Source organism: Setaria viridis, chromosome 7 (assembly GCF_005286985.2).
Source record: "Setaria viridis chromosome 7, Setaria_viridis_v4.0, whole genome shotgun sequence".
NCBI classification, from domain to species: domain Eukaryota; kingdom Viridiplantae; phylum Streptophyta; class Magnoliopsida; order Poales; family Poaceae; genus Setaria; species Setaria viridis.
The window spans coordinates 35,266,225-35,285,677 of record NC_048269.2 but is presented as its reverse complement, the minus strand read 5'-3'; the positions used below and the strand labels follow the sequence as shown (position 1 = coordinate 35,285,677).

The 19,453-nt window shown below is 46.9% G+C and overlaps 3 protein-coding genes across 4 annotated transcripts; 1 reads left to right on the top strand and 2 right to left on the bottom strand.

Moving 5' to 3' along the window:
* Positions 1–1,343: 1,343 nt before the first annotated feature.
* LOC117864963 (xylan O-acetyltransferase 4) lies at positions 1,344–5,458 on the bottom strand. Its single transcript, XM_034749023.2, has 4 exons — positions 4,939–5,458; positions 4,387–4,758; positions 4,101–4,256; positions 1,344–2,037 (listed from the first exon to the last, which is right to left on the bottom strand). Exons 1-4 carry the CDS (start codon positions 5,412–5,414, stop codon positions 1,626–1,628), a joined length of 1,416 nt encoding a protein of 471 aa, XP_034604914.1. The 5' UTR covers positions 5,415–5,458; the 3' UTR covers positions 1,344–1,625.
* Positions 5,459–9,131: 3,673 nt separating this feature from the next.
* LOC117863610 (fatty acid desaturase DES3) lies at positions 9,132–12,643 on the top strand. The gene is made up of 6 exons (XM_034747410.2): positions 9,132–9,738; positions 10,355–10,421; positions 11,249–11,341; positions 11,426–11,611; positions 11,750–11,965; positions 12,052–12,643. The coding sequence occupies exons 1-6, from the start codon at positions 9,137–9,139 to the stop codon at positions 12,265–12,267; spliced, it is 1,380 nt and encodes a 459-aa protein (XP_034603301.1). The 5' UTR covers positions 9,132–9,136; the 3' UTR covers positions 12,268–12,643.
* LOC117863609 (protein DWARF 53) lies at positions 11,882–17,685 on the bottom strand. Of its 2 annotated transcripts, XR_004642271.2 has the most exons (5): positions 16,283–17,685; positions 15,037–15,268; positions 12,924–14,909; positions 12,124–12,244; positions 11,882–12,020 (listed from the first exon to the last, which is right to left on the bottom strand). XR_004642271.2 is itself a non-coding variant. In XM_072294899.1 (3 exons), the coding sequence occupies exons 1-3, from the start codon at positions 17,473–17,475 to the stop codon at positions 12,939–12,941; spliced, it is 3,396 nt and encodes a 1,131-aa protein (XP_072151000.1). In that variant the 5' UTR covers positions 17,476–17,684; the 3' UTR covers positions 12,546–12,938. The 2 variants fall into 2 exon arrangements, 1 of the variants encoding a protein (XP_072151000.1); XM_072294899.1 differs by lacking the exons at positions 11,882–12,020; positions 12,124–12,244 and having other exon boundaries at positions 12,546–14,909; positions 16,283–17,684.
* Between the last annotated feature and the right edge of the window lie 1,768 nt (positions 17,686–19,453).

The window sequence follows — 19,453 nt, the reverse complement described above, 5'->3', positions numbered from 1 at the left end:
TTTTTTTAAGTTGTAGCACTGTCAGCACGCTGCTGTTGAGATAGTTATATTTTTTAAAAAATAAGATTTGTTGTCCATGTCTTTATATTTTAATTCAAAAAGCTAACTAAACAATTGGATTTTCCATACCACCGTTTTGTTTGATGCAAAGCAGTGGCGGATGAAGTCCAGACAAATCACAGACCATTCCTCTTCCAGTCTCTTAACAGAAGATGAGAAGAGTATTGCAACCGCAGAAGAGAACAACTAGACTCCTACCATCGGAGCCCAGGCAGATGCACAGGGTAGCCGGGCCTTGAGTCCACCCCTATGCAAAAGCCTTAGTATTTTGTTGGTAAAGTTGGATTCTTAATAACATGTTAGAGGTGTATTTGGAATACCTGACTTAATCAGGGTGAATTTGGAAAACTACAACAAGAAAAAACATGGCCACTAGTGGACTCAAACCAAAACTGCTCAGGCCAGCTGGGCTACTGAAGAACAAGAGCAGGCCTGATCTGGGCTGTAGCCCATGGATGAGGGAGACGAGTGTTGGGCTCGGCTGTAACACAAGAGTCACGTAGGGCCCAAGAATAAATTGAAGCCTTTTCATTTAAAGTTGCGAGAAGTTCTTAAAAAAAGCGTAGCACCTGTTGTTCTTGGGACAACCAAGATGTAGCTCCATGCCCGTGACTTTCTTCTTCAGAAAAAAAATATTATTTTACATGATGCTCCTCCTGTATACACGAAGCACTGCATATATACGAACCTTGCGCTGTGTGTAGAGTGCTAATGGATCATGTCCCTCATACCTCATTCACAATTGAACTCTGCCCTATCTACTTTTAGTTCAAAATCATATAAGATTATGACACAGCCCTTATTGACCCGACAGGACCCTTTACCACCCTTGTGTGTCATCTAACATGAAACAGGTTATATATATGACTAAATTCTGCATGGAAACTACAGTAGTATATATATATTCTATGTGTAAGAGTGGTAATGGATCATGGCCGTTATGCCTCGTTCACAATCCAACTTATCTCTATCTATTTCTATTTTTTAGTTCAAAATCATATAAAATTATGCCCAGCCACCCATTAGGATCCTTTACCACCCGTGTGTGTCATCCAACAGGAAACAGGTTATATACATACATACATACATATAGCTAATTTCTACGTGAAAACTACAATACACTGTATGTAGGGGTGGTAATGGCCCATGTCCCTCATGCCTCATTCACAATCCAATTCAGCTATATCTATTTTTAGTTCAAAATCATATAAAATTATGGCACAGCCACCCATCAGGGCCCTTTACCACCCCTGTGTGTCATCCAACAGGAAACAGGTTAAATATATGGCTAATTTCTGCCTGGAAACTACAGTAGTATATATATATATTCAGAAGGAAACTGTCTACAGGAGCGCCGCTGTTCGTTCATTGGCTAACTCACAACTCATTTACACTACAACTGAGCCATCTTACATGCCATTCCATCAGTGGTCAGCTCATCCACTTCCTTTTGGCTCTAACCTTTACTCAATCTACCCAAAAGGAAGAAAAAATGATGAATAACCATACATTTTCCTACGCCGCGGTAAAAAAAAAAAGAACACCCAAGCCCCCTGCTAAAATTTTCACTGGCGAGGAAGGGGCAGGGACTCCAAGGGAGGAGGCGCAGCAGAACCAGAATGCCAGGATGATCTCGAAAGGATCCTGGTGTAGAGTATCTGGTTCCACACGTCCGGCACGCCGGGAAGGCACCAGTGGATGCAGTCCGCGAACTTCTCCGGGTCCGCCTTCTGCTTCGGCGTCAGCAGCTTACCTTGCCGGATGGAGTACAGAGACGTGTGGGCGTCCTTCCGGTAATCCGACATCCTTGTGATGTTGATCACCGTGACCGGGACCTTGTCCATGGAGCTGGCCACCTTCACCACCATGTCGAACATCCGCATGTCATGGTACAAGTCCAGAGGTTGGCTGTAGTTCTGGAATGGAAGCGTCTCCTTCACACATCTGATCCCCTCCGGGTTTCCCCAATTCTGTGGGCTGTTTTCGCAAACAAAAAAAAGGAAGCGCGCGTTAGCAAAGATCGATGCGTGAAGAAAAGCCTGCTCGAAAACAATAGGAAACATGAAGCTAGTTTTATGCAGACATCATCTAACCACAATTGCTTTCATTTTGTTCCTTTTCTTTTTTACAGCTGGTACACGAGTACATCAGAATAAAATCAACCAACACTCCAAGAAATCAATATGATTCAGTGCCAAAGAAAAAAATGACTTGCAAACATTTAGTATTATAGGCACCGACACTGACTTTTGCAAAATGCTGGCTACACGGCACTTAAGGCTCACATGATGCCTACATTTTACTCTGCTCCAGAGATGTTCACTATTATAATAATAAGTTAGCTTTGTCTAACAATGCACGAGTTGAAACCTGATGATAAAGCCTGCCAACTAAATCTGTTTAAATAAGCCATTGGTCCTGCATTAACGGAACTATGTTTTTTCAAACTTCACAAATACCACATTGATTAATATAACACCTGACTAGCCTCATTTTAGCTGACACCCACATGGGAGATGAAAGTATGTAACGGACGTGAAGAGTAGAAGATTCTAAGAGAGGCTACACATTCATCAAAATGGCTGGATTATTAAGTATCAACAAGAAAGAAATCGGTATGCGTATGTAACTTACTGCAGGTCACTACATAAAAATTGCGTAATATTTAATTGGTGATGCCAGCATCGATGATAAGTCAATGGACACCTCTATTGATTTACTACTCTGACCACTACGTTTCACTTCCACCAAATGTATTATATATTTTCCTTTTCTTTTAGCCCAACTAGGAGGCAACATTCAAGTAGATATTCTCCTAGTAAAAGTAGAGTTCTGTAAGACTAAATTAAACTTTTCCAAGGTCACAAGTTGAACTTACAATGGCATGAACTGCCCAATAGTTTTACTAGGATAAGAAGCCCCTCCTTTCTCGAGCAGAACAGCAACTTTAATAGTCATTGCATGACATTACAAAATGACAAAAAATGAGCCTGGATCATGACATCACAAACATAATTTTAACAGGGGAGTTTTCTTTTTTCCTTTGTAATCATCCATATTCCATATATCTATCTTTTTTAACCTCTAAAACACACCAGCACATCACCACAAGTGGTCACAGAGTCGCAGTCTAAGTCTCCATCAGGAATCAGGACAAATAGAGAAGCCAATTCCGAAACAGTGGGGCTCCTTTTTTTTTCTGTCTAGATGTTTGTTTACATGTCAAATCCCAGTTTTCATGTTGCTTGTGATGCAAAAAATCGCACAGAAATCTCAGCTAACCCACACCACACCACATGTGAAACAGTCCTCTTTTTGCTGTTGAACCAAACGGTGCCTTTTCCCTTCCTAATTGTGAGCCAGGCCCACATAGAAGTTTGTTGAGATCCTAACACGGTCTCCCCACCAACCCTACGTACTAATTTCATTGAACTTTAGTCTACAGATGCTTATGAACCTAAGATCCCATATATCTTGTGAATCACAAAACACCTGGAATACAGTGAGACGCTTATTAACTTAAGATTCCATCAGTCTTTAATTCTTCAAACACTCAAAATTCTCAGTATTAGTGCCAGTATATATCATGGATTCATGGTACCAAGTCTACAGCACCCTCCCTTTCTGATTGCATATACAAGGAATCCGAGAAATATCTACTTGTGAGTAGTGAAAGAAGTCATCTTGACATCCATGCAGAAATGTGGACTACAAGACCCATAAGCTAGGTCATCATTTTTCTTATGGGTCATGAACTAACCAAACAGCTGAATTCCATACATTGACCACAGAGTTTGGTAGAGTGGACAATGACGTTGTGCCCTGAAGACTAGAAAAGAGGAGCATTGCTTCTGTAGAAGGCAATTTTTGGGCTTAACAAACCACTTCAGTCAAGCCTACCTACTTGTGGAGTCCTATTCAACCGACAGTGGTCCACAAAGTTCAAGGTTGCATAGCAAATCACTCCTAAAGGAACTAATCAATGTCCACAATGGTACCAGGGAAAGGGGAGAAAAAGGAGGAATGCAGCTTTCGTTCACCTGATGTGAAGAGGAGAAATTGTCATGAAGAAGACGGATGTGCGGGCTGGATCAATGTTGTGATTGAGCCAATCAGACCACGTCTTGAACACCCGCCCATATGCCTCAATCCTGGGAACCTCGTCGTGCTGTGACCAGTACCTCGAATTTGGTCTCCTGCAAAAATTCAGCACCCTCAGAACACAATCCCAATGCTTGATTGAAGAAAGCTAGGCTTTTCCAGTTGAGAATCATATGGGCGTCAATCCAGCAGAAAGGAGTGACCAAGTGGATGGTGGAGACCAACCTGACTTTCATGTCAGCGGTGTTCATCCACCAGATGTAGGTGTTGAAGATGAGGTAGTCGACGTCCTTCCAGTACTTGGCGTGTCCCTCGATCCGGTCGGGCCTGATGATCCGGTGCTCGATGCTGTGGATCTTGGGGTTGTCGGAGTTGGACTCGACGAGGAAGGGCGCCCAGTAGAACTCGAGGGTGGCGCGGTACTCCTTGGCGTGGAAGATGGTGAGGGAGCCCCGCTTGACGATCTTCTTCCTGCCCTTGGAGAGAATGGGCTGGACGAGGCACACCAGCGACTCCCACTGGTTGCGGTTCAGCGAGTCCCCCACGAACATGAGCCGCCTCCCGCGCATGGCCTCCATGAATCTCCGAGCGTCGAACCTGCAGTCGATTCCCAAATCATAGTACTTGTTACTTGTAGTAGTGAATCGGCAAGCAAAGATGCAATCTTTGTGCAATTACTAGTCAAGGAGGATGCGAGCAGCTCGCAATCAGTTGATTAGAAGTGCAGCAGATCTGGATCCGAGCAGAGATGGAAAATGAAGGGAAGCGAAGTCGTACGCTGGGAGGGAGCAGTCGTTGGGCTGCCATTTCCAGTACTGCCATGTATCGTCGGGCCTGCCGTTGGCGAGGCAGGTGACCTGCTTGGTGAGGAAGGTGCAGTCCTTCTCCCTGTAGGCCGGGGTGGAGACGTTGTCGAAGAGCCAGCGGCCGGCGGAGAGGTCGCAGGTGGGCGGGGGGAGCACCAGCGGGGGAAGACCCGAGACGTTGTACAGGTCGGCATCGGGGTAGAGGTAGTCGTCGATGGAGAGCTCAGCGATGGTGCGGACGTCCTCGCCGTACATGAAGAGGGCGAGGAGGAAGAAGGCGACGACGAGGGTGGTGACGGGGGAGCGGCGCGCCGCGGCGAGGAGGGAGCGCCCCGTGGAGGGGAGGGAGTCGAGGAGGCCCGCGGGCCGGGGGGGCAGCTTGGGGGTAGTAGGAAGCGGGGGATCGGTGGGGGCGCCAGTGGCGGTGGGCGGCGATGGCTTGGCCATGCCGGCCGGAGCTGGTTGGTGCTGCGGGGACGACGCCGACGCCCCAAGGATGGAAGGGGGCAGCAACAAAGCCCAGGCCGATTCCGCGGCTTGAGATTTTTGTAGGCTTGCTTGCTTGGGCCGGTGTCGGCGTCGGCTGTGGTGGCGGCGTGTCTCTGCCCCACTGTACTAGTCACTCACTGCGCCGCGCGTGCTACAGTAATATTTCCAAGTCATCTAAGGCCTTGTTTAGTTCCCAATTGGAAGTAGCAAAATTGACATTTTGCCATAAATGCGCAACTGTAGCGTTTCGTTTGTATTTGTGAATTATTGTCCAAATATTGACTAATTAGGCTCAAAAGATTCGTCTCGCAAAGTACAACAAAACTGTGCAATTAGTTTTTGATTCCGTCTACATTTAGTACTCCATGCATGTACCGCAAGTTTGATGTGATGGGGAATCTTCTTTTTGCATAGTGTTAAAGTTAGGAGTTGGGAGGAAACTAAACATGGCCAAAAATGTGCGGATGCAAGAAGGATCGGTGATTACAGGCCTATCAGCTTATCTAGCAGTGTTGCAAAAATCATTTCAAAATTGCTTGCAAACAGGCTATCTAAAGTCCTGAGCCAACTTATCTCGAGAAATCAAAGTGTCTTCATTGAAAGAAGTATCCATCATAGTCGTTAGGTTTACCAAATCTAATACAATCTAAGCTTGTGCCTCCTTTTCCTTCCTCTTCTCCCTCCTTTCTCTCTTTTCCTTCTCCCTCCTCCTCTTCATCAATGACTAAAATTTGTAGGAGACTCCATGAATTTCATGGGGTAGGGGGCTCCAGCCCCCATACTGGATCCGCCTCGTATGTTAATGGAGAGCTGTTGTTAACCATATGTAGCGGCGAGACAACCAGCAGGCTAGCGGCGATGAGGGTGACCTAAAAATCAAAGTGGTTAGTAGTGCTAGAGACTAAAGGAGGAGGCAATGCGAGGAATTGAGTGACATCTCGAGCAAATGGTAGGACACATGTAGAGATTGAAGATGATCCTTCCAACATTCAATCTCGTCCGACAGTCAAGGTATGCTGACAGACAAACTATACTACAATGTGCATTTTAGGACATTTGAAGGCCGCAAAAGTATAAGAAAAAGGATGGCACAACTAATACTCCCTCCGTTCCTTGATATAAGTTATATAGATTTTTAAAGAAAATTCCAAAATATAGATACGTTTGGTTAAATTGTGGGGTTTGTTACGATATGTTAGGAAACAATATGATCGGGAGAGAGAAGATGGCCTGAGTTCCTTTTTTTCCTCGATCTCACATCCTTCCCCAAGGGCCATTCACGTAAAAAACAACGGTTTTTTTCCTTCCAAACCGTGCGTTAATATTAGTGCTAAAAACTATATGGCTTATATTAAGGAACGGAGGGAGTATACCATAGTAAAACAATTGCCCTGTGTCCAGTACACATGTAATGACACACATACATAAGAAATTGCATAGTCAATGTAAAAGGTTAAGGGGGAAAGGACATGCACAAAATAAGAGGTCTATGGAAGTGGGTCTGGTTGTTTCCCCTTGTTACCAGGCTTATTTTTATTTTCTCTTTTTTTTCAAAAGAAGCTGGTTCGATAAATGTGGAGCGAAAGCCAAGCAAATTTGTGAAAAGTTCATGGAAGAGGCATGAAGGATACGGTGTATCAATTCAAACAGCAAGGAATACGTTAATTACAGCTTGTTTTTGCATAAACTGGTTGGGCTTGCTTCAAACGGTTGAGTTGGTGTGTTGAAGCTTTAGAGCTTTTCAGAGCGGTTGGCGCAAGTGAAATGACCAACCACTCCTAATTTCGGTTGCCTTTGCCTACTCTCAATTTTCACAAGAACCAAACTTTATCGTCTACTAGCTTAGTCCTTTTTTCTTTTGGCAAGGGCACATGAAGCTCAAGTTAGGAGTAGATGGGACAAAGATTTTGACCTCTCATCAAACATACTAGCATGATACATCGAGTGGATTGACGAAGCCAGGGAGCTAGGAGCAGCAGCAGCTGGTGCTGGTGCCATACATGTAAACCTTTTTATTTTCTTTTCTTTTCTTTCCTTTTTATTAAAAAAGAGAATAAACATGCATGCTACCGAGTATATATATTTGTATTGTCGTTCGCAGAGTTGGTTGTCATGTAATAATATTTGCTTGTAGCTTTTGGGGCCACCGGGTCCAGTTTGGTTCTCTCTATCTTTTTTTTTTACTTACATTATTCCCCTTCTTTTCCTAGCTAGCTAATCTGCTCCCAAATAATGTTTCAGGAAAATGGTGGGATTTAATAACTTGACACCCATATCTCACTATACAAGTGCCAATATTTCTCCTATAATTCTTACGGCTTTTGGTGTTTGGACCTGCCAGTAAGGCTCATAGTTGCTTATTTTGGTTCAGTCCATGATCAAGAATACAACCCACCTGTGTATGATGGAGGTAGTAGGAGCATACTACTTGAATGGAGGACTACATGCTCCCTCACTACTTTGTTGAGTGTTTTTTTATTTTTTTAAACGAACCCGATTTACATTAAAAAGAAAAAAAATCTAGATTGGGCAAACAACAAAGGAATAATAACGGCCGATTGGATTGGGGCATCAACCCGCACCATACCACACCCATGCACAACTCAAACTCAACTCAAGCACACAACATCTGCCGGTTGGATTGGGACATCATCTGGGTCTCTCTCAACTATGCCCAGTCAGATTGGAACATCGACACAAGCCTCAACAAAGACTCCGCTCGGTCAGATTGGGACATCGACCCGAGCCTCCACGAACTCTGTCTGGTCGGATTGGGATGTCGACACAGGCCACCACACAACCAACGCCACGGACAGTTTTTTTTTATAAGGAAAGAGAAGGAAAGCACCCTCTCGGGAGCCACCATCACCGAACCGCCTTGCCGGAAGTGCCTAACATCACCTTCGAGAAGGTCGAGACGTCGTCGATACCCACCCAAACTGGGTTGGGTTTTCACCCGCCTTATTCGATAGGGAAGCCAGACAGGAGCTAAGGCTCACGCAAGAGTTGCGTGACGTCATCTTCAGGAAGGATATGATACCACTGGCGCCATCATCGCCGTCCCAACGCGAACAGGTGCGGCGCGTGGCATGCCGCCGTCATCAGGCCCATTGCGCCGCCGCAATCCCCGACACGTTGAGGCCCTAGGGAAGTAGATCCGACGGCCTAGGGTGCGGATCCGGCGACCAAGGGTGCGGATCCGGCCGTGGCCAGCCGGCGATCGCCGCCTCCGCCATGGTCGCCACCAAGAAGAGCGTGAGGGGGAGGAAAGGAGAGGAGGAGGATGGTGGAGCCCTGCCGTTGCCTTCCATGCAGCCGCTCGGGCGACGGCGAGGAGGGGAGGAAGGAGCGACGCATTTTGATTATGAAATAAACGTACATCGGAGTGCGTGAAAATTAGATAAAGCCTAATGAAGTGTACACAATTAATCAACTGTGGACTGATGATAGGTTTTGTAGCTAGTACTGCGGTATATACGTGCACGTTTTGATTTACTTGTTCCATCCTTCTGTAAAACCGCGTCGGCGTTGAATAGCATCATCTCTAGTCACCATCCATTGCCGTGCCTTGCCTTGCATTGCCTGCCTGATGCCAACGCCTAGCAAGCTAGATGGGCCTGGCCAGGCCGGGCTTGTGGGCCTGGCCTGCTTATAAGTAGCCTGCCTGCCTGCCTGGATCGATGCACCCTCTCTGGTTGCCGGCCGCCCGGTTTCTTCTCCCCTCCCGTCTGCCCTCCTCCCTCCTACCGTCCTGTCCTTGCTTCCTGGTTCAAATCCCAGCACCAATCCATCTCCACCTCCGGTCCGTCCCCGGCCGCGCCAGATCAATAATGCAGCAGCAGCAGCAGACCACTACGCAGATCCAGATGACGCTGCCGCCGCAGCAGATGAGTAAGAGAGCGGCGATGAGGGCGGAGGCGGCGGCCAAGGCCGCCGAGGACGACGGCAGCCGCTTCTTCGACGCCGGCAAGCCCCCGCCGTTCCGCATCGGCGACGTCCGCGCGGCGGTGCCGGCGCACTGCTGGCGCAAGAGCACCCCGCGCTCGCTCTCGTACGTGGCGCGGGACGTGGCGGTGGTGGCGGGGCTGGCGGCGGCGGCGGCGGCGCTCGACGGCTGGTGGGCGGTGTGGCCGATCTACTGGGCGGCGCAGGGGACCATGTTCTGGGCGCTCTTCGTCCTGGGGCACGACTGCGGCCACGGGAGCTTCTCCGACAGCGCCGCCCTCAACAGCGCCGTGGGGCATCTCCTCCACTCCTTCATCCTCGTCCCCTACCATGGATGGTAATAACCTGCTGATCGATTCTTCAGTTCTTCCTGTTCAATTTGATGGCGGCTGCATCCATCCATGCATGTTGATTTCAACAATGAATCCCCACACATTCATACACGGATGCACCGCATGCCCTTCCATACCCATTTGGAGAAGGAAGGAAGGAAGGAATCAAAACATGCATGCGCATCGATGCAATCTGCAGAATCAGGCCGAGATTTTTCAATAAAGTAAAGAAGGAAAAGGAGAGCACACATGCTTGCATGCATCTTGCTCTTTTTTCAAGAGATTCCATCTGTGTCAGAGATATTTTGGATGGATGGTCGGGCATAAAACTACTACTCTCCACGCCCATGTATCCATACAAAACTCGGTGTTTATGTCAGTCACCCTCTTATATATCACTACTTCATTTGAAAATGTTGAATATATTATAATTACACAGACAGAGAATCTCTGTTACTTGATGCATGCATGTAAAGCAGCAGATGCAGAATTAGTATCCACTTGACAACAATTTGCATTTGTCGTTACTAGCTAGCTAGCCTGTGATTATATACTATATAATTAGTAACATAATCCTGCAAGCAAATTTTGTACATGATGGGCATGCATATATATATGCAGGAGGATCAGCCACAGAACGCACCATCAGAACCATGGCCACATCCACAGAGACGAGTCATGGCACCCGGTCAGTCGTCCACATCCTCCTTTACTTTGTTTTCTTACCGCTAATCAGAAACACAAAATCAGCAAAATTTTTTACGTTATATATATGGTTGCATATAATTTTTCAATTAACATTATATTTATTATGCCACCGGATCCAATGACCGTCGAGTAGTAGGCGGTGGTAGCAATCGCACGGCAGCTGCTGCATGCCTCAGATGTTGAATCACATGAACAACGTAAATATAGTAGCATTGGCAAATATAGTAATTAATCTACCATATAATTATTAAGTTATTATTAGTCGGTCCTTGTGTCTGGACGTGCGTGGTCCTTTGCATTGCTTTTTTGGGATTTTCAGACTGCAGATCTAGGCACATGGCACTGCAGGTTTCCCTAGCTCACCTTTTACTAATCTCAACATGCTAAAGCTTATTAGCAGGAAGAGATCAATTGATCGATGTGGTCCATGCATCTGCTGCCTGCTGGTAGATTAGATCTCATCACGACATCATTAGCAGGAAAGAGATCGATGGGATTCCCACCTTCAAAATAAGCTGTGTATTTGATGCCATTTGTCGTCTGTTACCACCACATACAGCTAGCTTACTTCTTGTCTTGTTGGATCCATATTTGCCCGGCATCTTCAAAATAAAGTCTCCATTGCAGAATATATAATCGATCATCAAGATAAGCTAAATTGCTACTTAATTTATATATTGTTTTATTCATGCTTTCTGCCTGATACGTACAATTAATGGATCGGAATATATTTGAGTTGAATTGATGCTAATTAATGTTACTGCAACAACTGACCATATATGTATATATTTCATTTGGAGTGAGCAGATGACGGAGAAGCTGTACCGGCAGCTGGAACCACGCACCAAGAAGCTACGGTTCACCGTCCCATTCCCGCTGCTCGCGTTCCCCGTCTACCTCGTATGTTCTGAATACAATGCTGCGGCTGAATAAAATGATATGCTCACAGTATGATGGATGTTGACCTGCATGCATGCTGTGCAGTGGTACAGGAGCCCCGGCAAGAATGGATCGCACTTTCTTCCCAGCAGCGACCTGTTCACCCCCAAGGAGCGCGGCGATGTCATGCTCTCAACCACCTGCTGGTGCATCATGCTCGCCTCGCTGCTCGCCATGGCGTGCACCTTCGGCCCAATCCAGGTGCTCAAGATGTACGGCGTCCCATACCTTGTAAGTACTACACCCAGCTACTTGTCAACAACTTGTGTGTTTGCTTCCAAGCAACTCCTCCATCCTTTCCTAGCATTTAGTTGGTTGAATCGGTCAGGCAAGCAACTCAAACTGTACCAAAATGAATGCATCACGCAGGTGTTTGTCATGTGGCTTGACCTGGTGACCTACTTGCACCACCACGGCAGCCATGACCTCCCCTGGTACCGCGGCGAGGAGTGGAGCTACCTGCGTGGGGGCCTCACCACAGTGGACCGGGACTACGGCTGGATCAACAACATCCACCACGACATCGGCACCCATGTCATCCACCACCTCTTCCCCCAGATCCCGCACTACCACCTCGTTGAAGCGGTAAGCCTTCCTTCTGCCCATCGATCTCCTATGCCCTTCTTCTTCTGGTGCTTATCTATAAAAACTGAAATTTTGAAAACGGGCAGACCAAGGCAGCAAGGCCGGTGCTGGGCAGATACTACAGGGAGCCACAGAAGTCGGGGCCGCTGCCACTTCACCTCTTTGGTGTGCTCCTCAGAAGTCTCAGAGTGGATCACTTCGTGAGCGACCATGGGGATGTCGTCTACTACCAGACTGACCACACCTTGAACACTGCAGCAGCTCATGGCAGCTGGGCCACTGAAAACCATAAGCAAAAGTGATTCATATTATTCTGAAGCCTCAACAAGAGTTACCATACTACTATTCAGAAGTTGATCCATTCGTTACGGGATTGGATTTGAAGAATGATAGTAGATGATAGCATAGAAAGTCAAATAATAATTCAAGCAGAAAGCAAGGGATAATCCTCGATGATGTAATTGAAGCATGCATATGCATTCGTTGGTTGATTGGGCTCATGAAATCGATTATATTTACCCACTAGAGTAGCTAAGCATTGCTATACAATGTAATCGTGGTTTGTACAAACTACTAGATGTTGAGGTAAAGATGAGAATCTGTATTGATGACTGCCTCTCAGAAAACATTAGTCTGTATGACACAAGTAATAATATTACATGCCACCTGATTGATTCATATAGAGTTGTTGACTAGGCAGTGGCACAGCAGTACAGCAACATTTTTACAGCAGCCTATCTGTGCTCAGATCAACTGCTGATTAGATTAGATCAGATTACAGCAACCCGGCCCAAGACATGGACATCAACTAGACTGCTTTGCTGCTTATTCCATCAGCGGCCACCAAATAATGATAATATGATGCTATATACTATCAATACCGCCACTATACTACTAGTAATAAGTATATACCGTGACGGTAGCTAACCAATATATACTTACAGCTACCAATACTTACACGTCATCATGATCATCAATCCAGGAAAATTCTTGAGGGAAGCAGACCTCCAAAACCTTCATCTTTCAGAAGCTCATCCTCGCACGCCACCAGCCTCAGAGTACACGCGCTCACGTTCTTACACTTGACCTTCAGCTGCTCAAGGCTCCTCACAAACACCTGCTCCACCCATGTCCGCACGGGCCTCTTCTCCGAATCTGATGCACATGCTGCTCCCACTATTTGCACCATAGCCCCAACATCTATCTCCAACCTGCACCCAGAGCCCACAACATTGCTCATCCGGTTGCTAAACTCCTGCAGCAATTCCTCGCAGAGTTTGCCAAAATCAACCGGCTTGAAATTGATTGACTCGTCGACTGAACGCAACAGGTTGTCAATAGATCCATCTGGATCGCCAGACGAGTTCTCGTGGCTGCTGCTGCTGCCGTCATCGCCATCATGGGTTTCGGCCTCGTCGACAGGAAGGTTCAAGTCAAATGGAACGCTTGATGTTCTATGCAGACGCTTTGAAGTGCTCGATGGTTCTTCTACCTTTTCTACACCATCAGATATGTTGAGCTTCCTCTTACTGAAGGAACTGGAGTACAAAAATGCTTGAATGTCGCTCAAGGAATGCCTGGAGGAAACTACCGCTTTACCTCCAGGGCCTCCACCGACGTTTGCTGTGCCTGGCTCAACTATGATCTTCAGGTGATGTCCACGAGCTGCCAGAACTTTTTCTTCCGACAAAGCATGGCCCTCTCCCATCCCAACAGAGGCATCTTGACATCCTCGGATCATTCTTGTAGACAACACCACAATCGAGTCATTGAGATCAGCCACCCTCCCCCCATGCAAGTCTTTGTACCTGCCAGTCTCAATGGCCTGAGTCAGACTCTCCTGAACAAGGAAGTCAGCTTTGTCGATATTCTCAAGGAATATAACTGATCGCCGCTTCTTTCTCAACTCCTCAAAAATACAGTCTGTGGCACGCTTTCCTCTGAAATTGGAGTTGTCCCAGTCTTGGACGCTAAAGTCCAAATATATCAGGTTATCTGAGCTACCGTGCATCAGCTCTGCAAGTGCCACACCAACTCTCCGCTTGGCAATGTTGTCGGGGCCATGGAAACTAAACCATATGTCATTCTTCCTGTGTGCACCACGGCGTCTCTCCATTGATCGGCACCGCACAATGGATGCACAAATAGCACTCAAGGCTTCCTCCTGCCTCCCAACTGCCTTAAACAGGTGTTCCATGAGTAGCTTGTAATCGAAACTTTGTGCTGCAAGGGGTGAAGGCCTCTGCCATTGGCCAAAGGCAGAAGTGCCTCCTGAAGCTGCTGAATGCAGAGCACTAGGTGATGTTTGACTTTGACCCCAGTTTGAGGAACTCCTGGAGCAAGAGTAAGGCTGTACAGAGAACTGGGGAGGCTTCAGATTCAAATTGTCAACCTTCTTGGGCATCGGCTGGATCGACCCCTCAGCATCCTCTACATGTTTACAGAGGGCACTACTTGAATCCTTGGAAGAAGATCCGCGAGGGGTGCACAAAACCAAGTCAGTTGCCACAGCTGCAGCAGATGATGGTGACGCATGATCTTCCCGGTTGTCACAATTGGATGAATTGCTATGTTGGGATTGCACACCCCTATCATGAAGGGGTTCATCACTCTTTGATTGCCTGACTTGAAGGTTCAACACAAGGTCTGCATTCCTTTGATTGGAAATAGATGGCGATGAAATACTCTTTGCAGTTGTGTTGGTATGTGAAGCAGACACTGCAGAAGGTTTGATAACCTCCCTTTGAAGTGCAACTGCCTCTGAACCTTGGCTTGGATTTGGTCCTGTTTCCCTGTCAGCTGGAACACCAATGTAACGTGGAAATAACTGGTGAGGATCTCTGTTGATCCTCTGGCAACCTTGGTGGAGCCGCAGGCAGTACTCGTTCCACTTCTTCTGTAGATTCAGTATTTTTGTATTCAATACCATCTGATCATCTCTAACCTGCACTGAAGAAAAACTGCACATCTTTTATACCAATCATATCCAAAACTACTCATCTATCAGCGAGCTGTACAAGTTGCATTCACTACTAACTTCAGAATTCTAGAAGATAGAAGTAGCCTCACACCTTGACTGCATCAAACCCACTGTTAGGATCCATCATGCTGCCATTCTGCAGCAGAGATGGTAGACATTCCTGGTGAGCTTCAGCTGTAATGCCACTCCCTCTAATGATAGTTGCAACTTCCTGCTCATATCTATCATTGCACTGTTGGCACCGAGTGCTTGATGGCATGAGACTATTTGCGTCATAGGCATCGCACATAAATCCTCCAAAAGGAACAAATGACTCCATCAAGCTGCAAATTACAAGCTTGAAACTATTAGATCCTGATGACACTATCGAGCATAACGTAAAACTCCTAAACAGTAACCATCTGGTGGTAGTTTTTGCCTTTCTACTTGGCCATGAAACTTTATTTCTTCCAGTGCACGACCTCATTCGCTTTTTTCTCTTTCGTTTTCTTAATTTTTCTTGATGCTATACTGGCAATGAAACCTCTATTAACTTCTACCACAAGAGATGGAAATACCGTACAAGACTCAAGCTTTATAATTACTCAAAATTGCTTAGAAAAATGAGAAGATGTCCACGTCTAAGCTACGTTTAACTGTGGACATTCCTACATCAGGATGATCATCTAGCCCACTAAGCTATGGCCAAATAATCTTTTATTCAGGACAGTGCTTCATTTACTTATATTATCAGAATTATCCAGGTAAAAAGCATGGCTAGTAGTTTGGAATCACAAAAGCCTAAACTAAAGAGATCAAACAAATGGGGTTCATAATAAAACCCAAGCCAAGTGCTCCAACTCTTGAGTCTCTTCAGCTGCTTAAAAATAGCTGCAGCTGCGTGAAGGATAAAAACTATATATAGTTGCTACGCATTTGAACCCAAGTACTAAAGCGAGCATACCAGGACTCGAGATCAAAGCTTCAACAAAAGAAGTCTGCATCTTGTGGAACGAGTAAAACCAACAAAAGGGTCATGACAGACATAGGAAGAAAAACATTCTGGCCACGGAGTAGCATGACCAAAATGCTCTTACTATACTAATTGCGGTAGTACTTACATGACCCAGGAAATCAGACAGGTGCGGAAACAAGAAACAGAAACAACCATGCCATGCTAGAAACGGCAAACACACAGACCCATACTGTCCAAACATTAAACTACTAGTGAAGAAAGAACATAAACTAATCACAGTACTTACAAAAAGAAACATCTTGGTTGCGATAAACTACTAGACTAATGTGCATGATAAATAATAGAAATAAACAATGGGTGCGAGATGGGTGAACTGAAAGACCTTGCAGTTGCGGGCTTGGACAAGGCAGTTGCAGTGGTGGCGGGAGGCATGACTCCGGCGGCTGCAGTGCCTGCGTCGCGCACGGCGGTGATTGGCAGCAGCTGGAGCTCCCAGTCCTTGTCGACGAGCGGGAACTTGGAGAGGAAGGCGAGGTATGTCTCGTAGGTGGCCGACCAGCCCATGACCCAGACCGTGTGGCCTGCTCTGTGCGTCTCCAGCAGGCGCGTGACCTCGGACACGACCCGGCGTCCCCTCTCCTGCAGGTCGGGGTCGTCGTCGGCGACAAGATCCTTGAGGTCGCCGATGCTCAAGATGAGACCGGAATTGGAATTGGGGTTGGGATTATTGATGGGAGTGGGGCCGACGGGGAGGATGCGGTAGGGCGACGCGGTGGCGAAGTCGGCTGCTGCGGACGCGGCCCCCACGCCGACGAGCATGGGGTTGCGTCCGCGGGAGAGGATCTCGGTGATGCGGCGGCGGTTGTCCTCCCCCGGGGCTGCGCCTGCGACGGCAGCGGCGGGCGAGGGGACCTGGGCGTCGTCGGCTGCGGCGAAGCTGCAGAGGAAGAGCGGCGGCGGGCGGGCGCGCGTGGGGAGCCGGCCGAGGAGCGGCATGGGCGGCGCGGGGCGGAGGATGGCGAGCTTGATGTCTCCGCTGCGGAACCCGGCGTCGGCGAAGACGCGGCTGACGAGGGGGTCGTCGAGGATGGCGAGGACGAGGTGGGAGAGGTCGACCTTGACGGCGTTGGGGGAGGTCGCTGAGGTGGCCTGGTGGTGGTAGAAGTGGAAGGTGTCGGGGTTGCGGCGCTGGTTGGCCTGGGAGCGCTTGATGGCGGCCATGAGGGAGTTGGCCACAGGGGGCTCGGAGCATCCATTCTCCTTGTCCTTTTCCTTTTCCTTCTGGGAAGGAGATGCCGAAGAAGAAGAAGAAGAGGGGAGGCGGTCGAGGGAGACGGCGAAGCAGAGCTCGAGCGCCTTGAGCTGGAGGCGCGGGGAGTAGGCGGCGCTGCGCGCGCGGGCGAGGGCGTCCCGGAGCAGCGGTGCGGCGGCGGTGGGCGCGAGGAGGGAGGAGATGAGGTGGAGGGACGTGGTCTGGGCGTGGGCGCGGCGTCGCGCGGAGGCGACGGCGGCGTCTAGGGCGGCTACGGCGGCGGGGGAGAGGCACTGGCGCGCGGCGGGCACCGGCGTCGGCATGGCTGCCTGCCTGCGCCGCCTGGGAGGGACTTGGGTGGAATTAGATTTGACCGGGCATGGGGGCAAAGTGTAAAAGTGGAAGGAGTGAAATGGAAAATAACGGCAAGGCAGAGGGTGGGTGCGCAAAAGCTGCTTCCATCCGGTGGCAGGTGCCCGGGGGGAGGAGGAGGGAGGAAGCAAATAATAATTGGGGGTGCTGGCTTGTTTCTTTCTCTTCTTCATATATCATATATATATATTTCTCTTCTTTTTATCTTTCCTTCTCTCCCAGAAAAAGAAAAGAAAAGAAAAGAAAAGAAAAGAAAAGAAAAACTAGGTAACAATAATTGCAGCAGCAGCTTTTGGGAGATGTGGAGATCTTTCCGGGCGGGCAGTGGAGTGGAGTGGGAAATTCGGTGGAGAGCACTCACTGCTGCAGATTCTATTCCTTTCTTTTTTTTTTACAGTGACGTGACGTGATGCGGCCAGCAGCAGATCTTTGTGAAAGATCCTCTCCCCCGACTGCAACACGTACACCACACAAATCACACCCACCATGGCCCCACGGTACAGTGAGCGTGAGGCAACCTGAGAGGCTGGCTTTTTGTCCGAAAGGCAGCTAGCCCTGCCCTTTTGGTGGATAAGCATCTTTTTGTCATTTTCCTTCTTCATTCTTCCCCCTACTACTACTATTATTAATCTTCCAATAAGACTAAATCTATAATGGGCCCCAACATGATCTGTTATTCTAGTGTAGCACATGATCAGGACAAACCTTATACTATTTTGGCAGAGCCTAGTATAGTGGAGGATCGATGAGGATGCAAAAATGATCATATCGGACTTGGACATGTACCACCACTGCACAACCCCTTGTTGCGTCTCCACTTGACCAACCACTTTCCACGGAACGCGATCCTTCAGTAAAGATGACATTTCGCTCCTCCGTCCCAGATTGCACGTCGTTTTGGTATTTCTAGATTTTACTATTTATCTTCTGGATACACCATGTGTTCATATACATAGTAAAAACTATGAGTTTTAGAAATGCTGAAACAGCCTACAATTTGGGATAGTACCTCGGAAAATAGCCGCAAAACAAAAAAAACTATCATTTTTTTTATCATCCCATAGCATATCAATATATAATTAATGGTGGTGCCATTCTATACAATAATGACTTGCCATGTATAGGATCGCCACAGCATACTTTTCATGTATATTATGGTGTAGTAAAATCTAAGCTAGTAGCTAGTAGTACCGATGTACTCTTTGTTGCTTGAGATACACGTAGCCCCTGTACTGTTCTCATGCGCTTACTTACACGTCAATAGAAAAGGAAAGGGAAAAGATCTTTACAACTTGATAAATCTATCACACGGAATTGCATGCTTTTAGTCAAAATTGAATAAAAATGACCCAAGAATACTCCTGCATTATTGGTGCAAAACAGCAAATGGCCAATATCCATCCGTGCTCCACCACAAACATCACATTCACAGCTTTACAGTCCAAAAGCAATGGAAAGCGACATTTGGACCCCCACCACACAATTCAAGTGCTCTATATTATTATTATTATTATTATTATTATTATTATTATTATTATTATTATTATTATTACCGACACATAAAAAAATGTATTAGATTGGTAAAGATCTTCATGCTTTGCCAAAACTTAGAGACCATAGACCAATATTGAACATAATAATATATAAAATTGTTGTCTTGATTTGGTTTTTCATCAATATACAAAATTTTCAACCAAAAGAGATTTGAGTGAGAGAGCTGGACCAGTACCAAATACTATATACTCGAAATAATTAAGAACAATAACACGGTAATAGGCTACGAAATATATGGCACAAAATGGTCAAAACTCCAAATAAAAGTGATGACTCAGGACACTTGCAAAGGTAATAAGAACTTGCAACGACGCACACTTGATGGATTTGTGCATGTGCATGTATAGAAGAAATACGTTTATCGATAGTAAAATT